The sequence below is a fragment of the Salvelinus fontinalis genome, chromosome 3, assembly GCF_029448725.1.
Source record: "Salvelinus fontinalis isolate EN_2023a chromosome 3, ASM2944872v1, whole genome shotgun sequence".
Classification (NCBI taxonomy): domain Eukaryota; kingdom Metazoa; phylum Chordata; class Actinopteri; order Salmoniformes; family Salmonidae; genus Salvelinus; species Salvelinus fontinalis.
Window position 1 is genome coordinate 34117278 of NC_074667.1, and position 11891 is coordinate 34129168.

General features: G+C 40.9%; 1 protein-coding gene across 4 annotated transcripts; it reads right to left on the reverse strand.

Moving 5' to 3' along the window:
* Window positions 1-637: 637 nt before the first annotated feature.
* On the reverse strand, window positions 638-11200 carry LOC129845185 (GTP-binding protein REM 1-like). 4 transcript variants are annotated; one of them, XM_055913123.1, is made up of 6 exons: window positions 10845-11200; window positions 10187-10302; window positions 8872-9205; window positions 6584-6666; window positions 2491-2698; window positions 638-1989 (listed from the first exon to the last, which is right to left on the reverse strand). In XM_055913123.1, exons 2-6 carry the CDS (start codon window positions 10196-10198, stop codon window positions 1712-1714), a joined length of 915 nt encoding a protein of 304 aa, XP_055769098.1. In that variant the 5' UTR covers window positions 10199-10302; window positions 10845-11200; the 3' UTR covers window positions 638-1711. The 4 variants fall into 4 exon arrangements, with proteins under 4 accessions (XP_055769098.1, XP_055769097.1, XP_055769101.1 ...); XM_055913122.1 differs by having other exon boundaries at window positions 10187-10431; XM_055913126.1 differs by lacking the exon at window positions 10187-10302 and having other exon boundaries at window positions 8872-9230.
* Between the last annotated feature and the right edge of the window lie 691 nt (window positions 11201-11891).

Genomic DNA, 11891 nt, shown 5'->3' on the forward strand with positions numbered 1-11891 from the left:
ATCAGTATTTCTTCCATATCAAAAGAAATTAAAGTTGCATTGAACAATTCCATATTTTTCCCAACACGTTTGTGTCTGGACATGAATTTCATGCAAACATGAGCTTCTACCCATCTAGGGGTTTAAACCACAACATGGGCATTGTCATTAATCAATGGAAACCTCCTGATCATCTGTACTTTGTCAACGTTACGAGGCAGCCATACTACTCCATATGGAACACAAACAGACGGTGACCTATGTCCCAAATGGCACCTTATCCCTATATAGTGCAATACTTTTGACCAGAGCCCTATGGGCCTTGGTCAAAAGTAGTGCTCTTTTTAGGGAGTAGGGTGCCATTTGGGAAGTAGACATTGTAAAACTGTTCTCTAGTCGCCGATTCCTTTAGCAGGTTTATGGAAGGCTCTGGCCTAAAAGGTGCCCACCAGAATCAGCACAACTATCACTTGTACTTTTAAAGCCATTAAACTCTATGCTCACGTTGTTCAGAGTGTAATATGTAGCCTGGTCTGGTTTTACTTCAGCCAAATTGTCAATTGATAATGAGGAAAAAAGCAGAAAGGTAGCACAACTATATATATTTTTTATAAAAGCTTACAAAAACGTGACAAACCTTAAAATCCAGAGCAGACAATTAGTGGTAATGTATTTCCTACTCCTTTATTTCCTCATAAAAATCCTTGACATTTATGTACTGTATTTACAAACTCTGTACAAAAGTGATTAGAATACCTCTCAAACCCAACTAGGACACACACATTCACACACATTGAAGACTCAACATTTTTCTTCTTGTGTCTCTTCAGGACCGTGTTTTTTGACTGTGGTCAATCAGACCACGCCTCTTCAAAAGCATCCATTACAGTTGTACTGTTAACACCCCACTGGTCCTTCCAGCGTAGGAGGTGCTTGTAAAGGAAGGTGTGGACGGGATAATTTGTTTGGAAAGTTCACGATGGTGTCTATTTCCCAACATCGGCATTCACATGTCATTTAGCTGTCAACTGAGGGGCTCATAGACAGAACAGAAGTCTTAAACCAAAGCTCTCTTGGTTGTTGTAGAAGAATGTCCATTGATTCCTCCCAACACATGACTGTCTCCCATAGTGCAAAACCTTGAAATCAAATCGTTAGTGACGTTTGCTTAAAAGTAAGTAAGTGGGCATTGCTTTCCTCATGGCAAAAATACATCATACAGTGTATTCAAAGCACTTTCTTTGGTAGAAAATAAAACGATTATTTCATACCTCAATAATCTTAGAAAACCTTCTCAAATGAGACCGTAAAGGACTTCAAATGCCAGATCTATGTCTGGCATTTGTGTCTGGCACACACTACAGTGTGCTACACTGGTCTAGGAATCTATTGACTTAGATGTAAGGCAAACAGTTGATAAGGTGTCTGTTTAGCAAACTCGCTCTCAGCGGATCTGTGATATAGCAACAAAAAAAAAGTCTAAATTGCCTCACATTTTCTCATCCCAATTGCTTTGAATGGCTAAAATAAATAGGAAATAACGTCCTTCCCCTTTACCACTAGGGGGTTGGAGCATAGAATTAGTCTCTCTAGACAGTACAATACAGCCGTTGGTTGGTTTAAGGATTTGACCCACAAGATGGCCACCCGAAGAACACAGCGTCAAGGCAAAGAGGAGAGTTGAAGTCTGCAACCACTGTTGGCGTGTATCCACTTGGCCACACAGCAACCGTTACAGCACGGCCAGGTCGTGGCAGGACTTGGAGCGAACCTTCAGCGCCATCTTCTTGTTGTTCTTGGCCACCAGGCGGTCCAGGAAGCGGCGGGCCTTCTTGGCGAGGCTCTCCTTGCGCTTGTAGACGGAGCGCCGGCGTTCGTTGGTCTCTTTGCTGTCTCGCCGCAGGCGGATCTGCCGGACGATGCCCTCGAAGAGCTCGTGGACGTTGTGATGGAGCGAAGCGGATGTCTCGATGAACTTGCAGTCAAACACCACGGCGCATGCACGGCCCTCTGGGAGAGAGCAGAGCACAGAGGAAGAAGAGGTCATACGAGAGGTGTTTACATGTGAGAGGTCTACGTTTGATTCTTTATTAGTCAGGGATCAGGTGAAACTCGTAACATAAATACATTTAATCCATTGCACCAGAATTAGCACAAGCTTATTCTCATCTGCAGAACAGGTTAAATATCATGAATTACAGTGACATTGTAAAATACAGTGTTAGTGTATGAGATGTGTGCTGTAAATCCAACTCATGGAATGTTAAGGGAACAGCTTATAGTATTGTGTGGACTGCAACATTTGATATATGATCATGTTCTGTAGTTGTAACTTTTGCTTGTTTATTTGACTATGAAGGCCAAAGAAAGTGCAGTACAGACTATTGTATGCCAAACTGTTTGTCTCTTTTATAAGCAGAGTGCTGCTCATATTGTTAAATGGCTCTCATCAAGTCACTGTTCAGAAGGTGTGGAGAGACGCTTTAATGATTACATTAGAATCAACGTTACCTTCTACAGCCACTTCTCTGGAGCGGACCAGGTCACTTTTGTTGCCCACGAGGATGATGGGAATGTTCTCGGCCTGCCGTATGCGCCGCAGCTGGATGCGTAACTCAGAGGCACTCTCGAAGCTGGTGCGGTCCGTGATTGAGTAAACTATGACGTAGGCGTTGCCCACCTGCATACAGTAGTCCTGGACCCATTTCTCATCCTCCTCCTGAGAGATACAGACAGAGAGAAGTTCAACATTCACCAACAGTCATATTTGGGTGCTCGTCCAGGATCTGGACTTTGATAGCACCTTTTTTTCCTAATACTCTATAAGAAGGGCAATTCCAACCAACTCAATGCATCAAGTACACATGTCGATCAGGAGCTCGCCCAGGGCATTCCTGTTAGTTCTCTTATATACTGCAGACAAGTCATATTTGCATGATTTTAGCTTATTCATCATTCATAATTAATTCATTAACATTTGCTTCATTCATGTGACCGACCAATACTGGGTCATACATGTGACAGACCAATACCTCAAAAGGCTTCTTCTCTAAGCTGAGACATCTTTAGCTCTCAAAACAAGGGTCTGCACGTACTGCCAAATTGCAGATACTGATAGTGAGGATTCGTTCAGTCACTTGCATGAACACAGAAATTGGTTATTAAAAAAAGCACGAACATAACATTTCCATCACAGCTTAGACTGTTGACAACATGTAATCTATATTTCGTCTACAATGTTCATTGAAAACAAATACATTTGCACAATGATCACAGCCATATTAGCATTGACATGAAATCAGTCAAAACACCTCAAAACAAGACATGGTATCAAGAACAAGATAAAATTAGCTGAAAAAAGCCACTTATGATGCCCCAGACTCTTGCTAGCAATCTGAAAAATCCAGAAATCACAATAACACGCTGACTTCTACCCCATGGAAGCGCGCGCACCGTTTTTGTGACGTTGTCAGCTAGCCCATCTATATAACACCATGTAAATGGTCCTTCCAAGTACAATCTATAAATGGTTCAACCAATAACTCTTTTATAATCTAAAGGTTCTTCCTAGATGGGTTCTTCCGAGAACCGTTTTATCTTTGGATTCTTTCCAGAACCCTCCATGAACGGTTCCACCAGCTTTATTAGCCTTAATCTTTATGACAATACATTACATATATCATAAGACCTTTCTTTGAGAGCGTAGTCATAACCTAACACAGTGCTGTTAGGAAACTCAAGTAAGTCACATTATGCTGGCATGCAAATTGATGTGTAGTTCCTATTGGAATCCAGCCAGAGTGAGGATATCCAACAATTGGAACATTTGAATCACCTGCAACCTGCATTTAGAATGACTGCCAGGGTAGGAGAGATTGATAAATGAGACAACCTAAATCCTCTAATCTGGAATTACTATCTCAGTAACGGGTGAAATAAATCCAACTACTAACATATTGGATTAGCTTGTGTAGCATAAGAGTAATTATCTAATCAATATACATGCAAAAACAGATATTTAAATAACTCAAAAAATCAACCTGCAAAATAGTGCATGCTGAGAAATTTGGTAATGGGCATGGTTTTGAGTATTCCCATATAGATACAGTTTAAAACAGCACACCTATCTTTTTAAACCGATCAGATAACTCAAACTCCTGTTGATAAACATTCATGCTCAGGCACTATTTAAAAGGGAAAAATTACAATATAAAACTTATTCAGATTCAGAGGGTTCTATGCAATGTTGTGCTGCTATTTTTATTGATTTGGCCAAAGCTTTTGATACGGTAGACCATTGCATTCTTGTTGGTCAAGTAAGGAGTATTGGGTCTCTGAGGGTTCTTTGGCCTGTTTTGCTAACAACCTCTCTTAAAGAGTCCAATGTGTAAGGTCAGAACATCTGCTGTCTCAGCTACTGCCTGTCACCAAGGGAGTACCCCAAGGCTAGATCCTAGGCCCCACGCTTTTCTCAATTTATATTTAAAAAAAACATAGCACAGGCAGTAGGAAGCGCTCTCATCTATTCAAATGCAGATGATGCTGGCCCATCCCCGGATTTTGTGTTAAACACTCTAAAACAAAGCTTTCTTAGTGTCCAACAAGCCTTTTCTGCCCTTTAACTTTGTTTTGGAGGTGTTCGGAACAAGGTTATGTGGTTCGGTAAGAAGAATGCCCCTCCCCTCTGAGGGTTTAGATCTTGAGGTAGTCACCTTATACAAGTACTTGGGAGTATGGCTAGATGGTAAACTGTCCTTCTCAGCACATATCCAAGCTGCAGGCTAAGGTTAAATCTAGACTTGGTTTCCTCTATCGTAATCACTCCTCTTTCACCCCAGCTGCCAAACTAACCCTGATTAAGGTGACCATCCTACCTATGCTAGATTACGGAGATGAAATGTATAAATCGGCAGGTAAGGGTGCTCTCGAGCGGCTAGATGTTCTTTACCATTCCGCCATCAAATCCACCATCAGGAGCATCACCAATGCTCCTTATAGGACACATCACTGCACGCTATACTCTGTAAACTGGCCATCTCTATATACCTGACGCAAGACCCACTGGTTGATGCTTTTTTATAAAACCCTCACTTTCCCCTATCTGAGATACCTACTGCAACCCTTATCCTCCACATAACCCCCGTTCTGCCAGTGACATTCTGTTCAAGGCCCCCTAATACACACATCCCTGGGTCGCTCCTCTTTTCAGTTCACCGCAGCTTGTGACTGGAACGAGCTACAAAAAACACTAACTTAAGTTATCTACATCTCTACATTCAAAGACTCAATCATGGACACTCTTTCTGATACTTGTGGCTGCTTCACGTGATGTATCGTTTTTTCTACCTTTTTGCCCATCGTGCTGTTGTCTGTGCCTAACAATGTTTGTACCATGTTCGTGCTGCTACCATGTTGTGTTGCTACTGTGTTTTTGTCATGTTGTCTTGCTAACATGCTGTGTTGTCATGTGTTGCTGCCATGTTGTGTTGTCGTCTCAGGTCTCTATGTAGTGTTGTCTCCCTTGTCGTGATGTGTATTTTGTCTTGGATTTTTTTTTTTTTTATCTCCCGTCCCCACAGGAGGCCTTTTGCTCTTGGTAGGCCATCATTGTAAATAAGAATATGTTCTTAATTGACTTGCCTAGTTATACAAAGGTTATAAATAAAATAAATACATGTAAAACCCTTCTTGCCTTCCAAAGAATCTGTTTTGCCATCCGAAGAACCCGTTCTTCCAAAAACAGTTCATTGGATTAAAAAAGTTTGCCTTAGAAAAAAGGGTTCCAAAAGGGTTCTTTGTAATGTAGCATGTGTTTTCTGTTGTTATAATTGAATCATTGAAGCCACCTTTGATGTCAAAAATGCAGTCATGCATTCAAAAGATAATTGAGATAAGTGATGGTCAACATGAAGTTTTAAAGTCGTTATTTGAAAAAGCACTAAGCTAAGTTGACTTATGTATTTGTGAATACAGAACTCTGGTCTCCAGGGATGGTTATTGGTCAAACATACATCTGACGTTCTGCCTGTAGTGACACTTGGTGCCCTTTAACACATTGAAACCACTGTCTTTATAGACATCCTTATCTCCCTATATCTCCTCTAACCCGGTACAGACAAGTCAACATGCGGATTGGCCTGCACGCTTCACTCCCCAGCTGTAATCAATACTGGAGTAATTATGCCCCACAGCCATCGGTGTCCCATACAGACACTCGCCTAATGCCACTGGAGCCACCACTCACTGACTCTAGCACAGCCAGGATTCGCCCCACTTCAGCTCGACTCAATGGAGTTTAGCTACAGGCACACAGCGCGAGCACATATATTTTCCCACAAAACCGAGGGAGGGGCAGGGTTGTCCCTAGGAGTCATAGTTGTTTAGAATGGAGCCTTATGGTTCGGTTGGCACAAGCGAATTTGTTTCTTTGCTCTACCTGTGTTCTCATGTAACACTGGAGTAAGATTAAGTTATAGAAATTAGAAAGCTTAAAGCTTTCAGCCCCCTTTTCGAAATAAATCTTGATGTGAGACTATATCATATTCTCTACTGTGCAACACATTTTTTTGTGACAAAGATGTTGATGGTTGGTGTTGTGTCATACCTGTTTCTCGTTCTCCCAGGTGTCCATGACGATGAGGGTGGTCTCCTCCCCATCTACAATCATGGTTCTCTCATAGGTGTCCTCTAAACAAACAAAACAACCAGGAGAGAGAATAGAAAATATATTATTTCCTACTGTACATCAACCTTGGAAAACGTTCTAAGGGAGTCTAGACATTGCAACCTAGTGTAAAAATATAAATACAACTTATTTTATTATTGTAGATAAAGGATTAAGCATAATTTGTCAACTCCTTCAAAACATATCTACTATTGGTTGCAGCCAGCAGGTGTGATGGAAGGTGGGTCTCTCTCCCTCTAAATATAGGCTTGTTCTTTGTGAATGGAGACCTGATGGAGACTTAAGGGTCAAAACTTTGTAGACTGCATGTCAATAAACCACATGGGAGCATAGATTTCAGTGTGCGGAATCTATTTTTCCCTCATGCTGAATCATTTATGCCATGTCCATTTTAAGGTTATGACTTTAGAAACTAAAATAGGTGTTTTACAAATTTGGTTATATATATATATATTATTTTTTTTGACATACAAGAACTACACTTGTGTTTATCCCTACTACTGTTTAAATGTGCAATATAGTTATTACACTTCACTACCATATCATCATGGCCATGGAATATAAGCTGTGGAAAACACCATTGAGCCATGTCTAGTTTAGTCTGATTAGATCATCCTAGCGAGATGAAAACACACTTTGGCCAAGAGTGAAAGAACTTGTTACATTTTCCTTTCAACCCTAGCCTTATTGTAAAAGCTGCTGCACAAGACAATGACAAATGGCCCGTCAAAGCCTTGAGAAGTTGAGGTCTGAGTTGAAGTGACAATCTAGGTTTTTGATTTGAATTTATTAGGATCCCCATTAGCCGAAGCCAATGGTGACAGCTAGTCTTACTGGGCCCCGACACATAACGAAAAATACATGACAGACAAAAGACTATCATTTACATACGTTTAAATACATTAACATGTAGTGTGTGCGTGTGTTTGCGTATATCAGTTACACATACATGTCAGTTCATACACACAAAAAGTCACATGGGGAGAGACTGTGCCGTGAGGTGTTGCTTTATTTTTGTTGAAACCAGATGAGCTGTTCACTTGAGCTGTATGAGATGGAAGGGAGTTCCATGCAATCATGGCTCTGTATAATACTGTACGTTTCCTTGAATTTGTTCTGGACCTGGGTATTGTGAAGGTCAGGACCTGTAAACAAGTAATATGCCTACAACAGAATGTATTGTAACATCCTTGTAATGCCATTTCTTCCTCATAAAACACTTGCCATTCACCACACCAGCTCTAAACCAACCAAGGAGTCCACTATGAAGAACAGTTAAATTGCTGTCAGTGTGACAAGCAAAGTGACACAAAACTAAAAACAACATGACCAGTCAGTGACGGGCTGAAAACAGGACAGCTATACACTTTCTCCTGATGATGTCAGAGGGAGGTCTCATGAGGAGAGACCTTACCACTCTGGAGAGCTAGGAGCTGCCACACACACAGCAACCGATTTCCCTGTATATTGCAGAAACTTTTGACCAGGGGCTATACAGCAACATTCAGCTGGGCTGCCTCACAAATATAACTTTATTCCCTGTATAGTGCACTACTTTTGACCAGAGCTACCCCACTAAGGGGAATAGGGTACCATTTGGGACGCATAGTTAGCCAGTCACGCCCATCAGCCGACCCGACACGCACAAGTCACGACAGTATGAACCTCTCACAAACAAAAAGCAACCGTGTCTAGGCTACCGTATCAGGCAAGACCTAGAAGTTTTCATTATTTATTTTGTAAATATTATGACTTTTATCCTGTCATATTAAACACTTTTAGAGAAATTGGTGTTTCAAAAAGGACAAACTGCACAAATCACATCACTCAGTAGCACAGCTGGATGCCAAAATGCATGGGTCAATATAAGCTGCCAATCAATGCTTTGAGGTCACTCAGTACTACACATGACAGAGACAAGAGTTCAATCAATGTAGTTGTGACAGGTTAGCCAAGGTTGTTAGGGCCAGGGCAATGTCAGAGACCATTACTTTGACAGTCATTGTTGAAGAGATGCATAAAATTAACTCATTGAATAACTCATTAGTGTACATCATTTTAATTAGCAGATGAGGATGGATGATACTGATAGTTTTTTAGGTTACTTATCAGGCAATGACAAACTACTAAATAGTTGTGTTAATAGGCTACACACCATAAATAGCCTCATAATAATCATAAGAATTGTGCTTGGTAAAAAAACCCACCTCCCGTATGGTCGTGAGCATCCTTCTCCTGAATGCCGGCAAAGATATTGGCAAGACTCGACTTTCCAACACCGTGGTCTCCTAGCAAAACAACGTGGTACAAACAATCTGCTCCTGAGCCATCCGAGTCATTATCAGAGTCATCAGATGACCAGTTGGCGCGGCAGTGGAGAGACTTGTCTCCGGGATGGTATGAGGCGGACTGGCCGAGCGGAGGGTGATGGGGGTCGGCTGGCGGGTCTCTACCTCTCGTCCCCGGCTGATGAGAGGCAGGGATAGGAGTACTTGCCCTTCTCCGCAAAGTCTCCTTGCCCTCTCTCTGTGTGTGTGTCATCTTAGCGAAAAGGCAAAGAACATCCCTTAAAAATAAGAATATGTAAAATAATCATAAGATAGAGTCCCAATTTACTAGGACATAAGAGTTAAGCTCAAGGTTATTATAGTTCTGCGTTTTTATATTCCTTTTTATTTCTATTAGTCTTGCGATTTATTTGAAATGCAGTTTCGTTTCAGTTTTCAGACCTAATTAGCTAGTTTTATTTAGTTTAATAAGTTACATAAAAATCTTTTGATTTGATTTAGTTTCAGTTTTAATGTTAGGGCAAGAAAGTATGTGTGTGCCAGGCTAGGAGCCATTTGTGTTGTATAGTCTGCAACTGGGGGGTCAGTAAAGTGATGGGTCAGGTCATAGGTTAGGTTCACGTTACAGTCACTCTCAATGTGACTTGGATTTGAAAGGAATAGCGCTGAGACTGATGTAAATAAATATGGTGGAAGGAGTATCTCGCCCATGTTTACACCAATCCAATGTTTAACTTAATTAAGTAGTACATGTAATCAAGTTAGCGGCTTTCCCCTGTTAGCTGGTGACAGTGATGCACAAGCTAGGTCTTTTTGAAACCATCTCTTAGCCACATTTACCACCCGATTTAGTAGGCTTGAAAACCCCGTCAAAAGCTTGAAAACACTATTGTAATCCCCATTACATTTATACCCAAAGTTTAGAAAAAAAAATAATTCGTGATGGTTTATTTAATTTTAGTTAGTTTTGGAGTCAAATAGTTTGTTTAGTTGTAGTTTTTCAAACGGGGTGTTGATTATTTTATTTCAGGTTACCAAATAGTTTTTTCATGATTAGTTTTCGTTTACTATAATAAACTTGGTTGGGCTAAATAATATAACAAACCACCAAAATTAACAGTTTATAAACAGACACTGCTCCCCGATTAAAGATACATTGTGAAACAAACAAAAATATCACGGCCTATGGACAGTAAATAGCACTGAAACATAATAATGTATGGAATTTACTCACAACTGTAGCCATGAATCTTCTAATTTTGTCCAGTATTCTCCATTGCAGAGCAAAGCACAGACTTCACCATATAGTAAAGTTTTCTCGGGTCGGTGAGCTGTGTCTGAGCTGTCATTCTGTTCTTGTACCAAGGAAAAGCTTCCAATGTATCAATCAGTTTTGTTACAGTGTCCCATCAGCTATTCTATACAAGTGTAACAGTATACCCCTGGAGTCATGGTAACATCCTGCAACGTTCCACAACCCTGTAAAAATGTAAGAGTGGAATCGGAGGTTGCTCGCTCGCCTCTCTTTTTCAATCTCCTCTCTATATCACACAAGAAGGCATGCACACGCACACACACAAAGGCAGACACAATGTTTCAGATCACCTCCTGTGATAACATGCACTGAGACGTAGTCATGGTGTAGGCTAATTCAAATATACTATTTTAAAAACTCGAACACCGCTAACTTTGTTGGTCAAACAACTAAATCATGTAAATGGACAATCATTTCAATATGCACTTTTTTGCTTTTTTAAAACCATAGCGCTTCTATGAACGCTATTGCACTTCCTGTCCAAAAAGTTGTTGGCTAAATGGTGGATGCTAATTTCCAAATGTCATATGGCGTATTTTAATTAGGCTACTTCAGTTTTCTACCTATGTATACTCACCAGTGCTGTAAATTCCGTTTAACGCATGTAGGCAATGCGCGTTCTGGGTGTTTTCAGCGGAGCGTGTCCTTTGATGATGCGCGCGTGCTTCGAATCAGCCCTCATTCAATTCTCTCATTGCTGCTGCAACTTTTCCCTGTGTGAATCTACTTTAATCTCATCGAAGAACCCACCCCGACTACATGACGTAAAAGTAAGTCACTTCCTGTTCTAAACTGTTAGTTCTCTCTTTTACCACAATAACGTTTACCTCCACGGTGCAGATATCTACTAGGGCAGGGTTTCCCAAACTCGGTCCTGGTGCCCCCCCATCTGTGTGCACGTTTTGGTTTTTCCCTTAGCACTACACAGCTGATTCAAATCATCAAAGCTTGATGAGTTGGTTACTTGAATCAGCTGTACTAGGGTGCCTTTAATGATTACACATTGTCCAAGCAGGACAACCACTGCTTTATATACATTTCTATAGAAAATATGGGGACAGGATGCGTCTTGTCCATACAGCCATGTCTGTTTAGATTAGTCAAATCAAGCCCCAGTGTTGAACCCTTTATAAAGTACAAGAATATCTTCAAAGGGAGCCAAGTCTCCATTAAAAGCACTTTTACAAGTATGCTGCATAGTTTCAATTTGAGACAATCAGTACACACACACATCTGTAAATCAGTTCTGTCCTAACACTGTGAGAGGGCAGAGTTCACACCCCTAGCCGCAGACCAGCACTCTCTACCAGGAAATTGTATTCTCTGAGGCTCCGCTGAATCTTTTCCAACTGAAACAACATAAGTAATCAGACCAGTCGGCCGTACGATGGCCAGATGAAGGCCCTACACTGTTTATAAAGCCAACTTCTTTCCCACACTTAAGTAAATCACAGTCAGAGACTTCCCAAAACTACAGTTACAGGGTCTGAGGAGATTTGTGAAAAGAGGGTGGGTTGGAAGTGGGTTTACTCTCACTGAGGCACTTACTGTGGAAAGAAAAAGCAAACTATAAACATTCTAAATATTGAAAATAATTTTCTGTGGACCGGCACACTGAAGAATT